Here is a 2,649-nt window from a genome sequence, read left to right on the forward strand (position 1 = left end):
TTTTTTCTTTTTTTTTTTTTCTTTTCCCTTGTTATTTTTTGTTGTTTAAAAATTTTTTGACGTGTAAAAAAAGATCATACCATCGATTAATTCTTAATCATTATAATTTTAAAATTTCTTTTATCCCTTTTGATTCACATACATTTACCTTTATTTTTCTCTTTTACAAAAAAAAAAAAAAAAAATATTGTGTATGAAAAAATGGAGAGGGATAATGAAAACGTTTTAGAAGAGTGGTGTTTAATAGAAAGTAACCCCTGCATATTTTATGATATGCTTAAACGTATGGGTGCTACAGAAACCTCAGTAGAAGATGTGTATAGTTTATCTTATTTTGATGATTATATAAATAATAAGGAGAATATAACTATGAATCATATATTGGGTGTTGATAAATATTTAGGAGAGAATAAAAAAACGCTGGATAAAGAGAATAATGTTGTTGATGTAGTTGAATTATATAAGAACGATATATGTATTGAGGATAAATATAATAAATTATTAAAACATCATAGTTATATTTATGGTATAATATTTTTATTTAATATTGGAAAGCATTATAAAAATAATAAATATATTGAGCATAAGGTTCCTGATAATTTATTTTTTGCTAAACAAGTTATACCAAATGCATGTGCTACACAAGCTATTTTGTCTATTGTGTTGAATAAGGATATAGAATTAAATGATGAAATAAAAAATATAAAAACATTTAGTTTGAATTTCGATAGTTCAATGAAAGGATTAACATTATCGAATTGTACTTTTCTTCGTAATATACATAATTCATATAAACCTCCAATATATTTAGATAAAGAGGATGTACATCATGATAAAAAAAAAAGTGAAGACTCCTTTCATTTTGTTTCGTATATTAGTTTTGAGGATAAAGTATATTTATTGGATGGTTTACAAAGTGGGCCCGTGCTTATAAATGCAGACGAGGAAAATAAACCCAACCCAAACAATAACAACAATAATAATGATAATAATGATAATAATAATAATAATAATAATAATGATAATAATAATAATAATAATAATAATAATAATAATAATAATAATAATAATAATAATAATAATAATAATAATAATAACAATATTGGGATGAATGGAAAAGATTGGATAGAAATTTCTAGAGAACATATAAAAAAAGAAATAGATGAAATATGTAATTCACAAACTAATAATGATGTTCGTTTTAACATTATTGCCGTTATGAAAGATAAAGAATACATTATTCAAGAATATATAAATATACATCGCATAGTTAAACAAAGAGTTAATATCAAATTAATTAACCTTGGAGAAAATATTGAACTATCAGATGAAATTAATGAAGACGAATTTCCCTTATTAAACGATATACCCTCAATAGAAAACTTACCAAATAATATAGATACTTTATATAATATAGTAAATAAATCAACCTTAGAAATTAACTATTTACAATCATTATTACATGAGCAAAAAGAAATAAAGAAATTATGGAATAAAGAACTGACTTTTAAATTTTTTAATTTCTATCCTTTCATAATGTCTTCTATCAATTTAATGGCTAAGCACAAGTTATTAAAAGATGCTTATCAAAAAGAAAAATTAAAAAATGCAACAAACTCTTGAGCAATGAAAAGAGTGTAAAATGTATTATATAATAACTTGTTACTTTTTTTTATATTATTTTTTCACGTTAAAAGAAAAAAAAAAAAAAATTTATGCATATATATATGTATATATATATATATATATATTTTTTTTTTTTCCTTATATGTTAATCATTTCGTGTACATCAATGTAATTATATACACATATATAAATATATCTATTCAAGACATTTCATATAAGCGTTTTTTTTTTTTTTTTATTTTTATTTTTTTAAAGTGTCATAGGTAAGTATATGTATACATATTTACATTCCTATCGCTTATAATAAATTATTAAATATATAAGAAATAAGAAATAAGAAATAAGAAAGAATATAAGTATATAAGTATATTTATATGTAAAATATATATGTCCATTTTTTTTTTTTTTTTTATTGTATTCTATACATGAGAAATAAAATTTTCACTGATCTATAACTTTAACTGTAAAGAAAAAAAAAAATAAAATAAAAATAAAAAAATAAAAATAAAAATAAATTGTCTTTAAAATTGTTCAATGTTTATATTTCATAAATGAAAAAAAATATAAACACAACAATAAAAAAAAGAATGAGTAAATGATTATGTGTATATATAAAATTCTCATATTTTGTTGTTTATATTTAGAAATATTTTTAATAAAAATATTTTCATAGATGTTATATATTCATCATAAGGGTGAACATATAAATATATATATATATATATATATATTTATTTATTTATTTATTTATTTTTTTATTACAATATGAGTTGTTATCCATCCGATGAAAAATCAAGAAAATTCAGAAAAAATGACAGCGAATATGAAATAGACACAAATAAATTGGAGTACATAAGTTTCCTATGTGAAGAAGATGACATTAATTATTTTTGTAGTTTCAATGAGGATGGTGTGGAACATAAAAAATATATATATATATATATTAGAAAAAAAAAAGAAAACCACGATTGGTTATATATATATATATATATACATATATACATATATATTTTTTTTTTTTTT

At 19.9% G+C, this 2,649-nt stretch overlaps 2 protein-coding genes across 2 annotated transcripts in view; both read left to right on the top strand.

Annotated features, from left to right (window-relative positions):
- Window positions 1-201: 201 nt before the first annotated feature.
- Window positions 202-1,623, top strand: PRSY57_1115500 (deubiquinating/deneddylating enzyme; the record flags this gene model as incomplete). Its single annotated transcript, XM_012908119.2, has 1 exon — window positions 202-1,623. One exon carries the CDS (start codon window positions 202-204, stop codon window positions 1,621-1,623), a length of 1,422 nt encoding a protein of 473 aa, XP_012763573.2.
- An 877-nt stretch (window positions 1,624-2,500) lies between these two features.
- The window catches only part of PRSY57_1115600 (hypothetical protein), a gene marked incomplete at both ends in the record, with an annotated part of 5,795 nt that continues 5,646 nt past the window's right edge, over window positions 2,501-2,649 (top strand). The window contains one exon of the mRNA XM_012908120.2: window positions 2,501-2,536. Coding sequence (XP_012763574.2) covers window positions 2,501-2,536 — 36 coding nt within the window. The remainder of the gene's footprint in view (window positions 2,537-2,649) is intronic.

This window comes from Plasmodium reichenowi, chromosome 11 (genome assembly GCF_001601855.1).
Source record: "Plasmodium reichenowi strain SY57 chromosome 11, whole genome shotgun sequence".
Classification (NCBI taxonomy): Eukaryota; Apicomplexa; class Aconoidasida; order Haemosporida; family Plasmodiidae; genus Plasmodium; species Plasmodium reichenowi.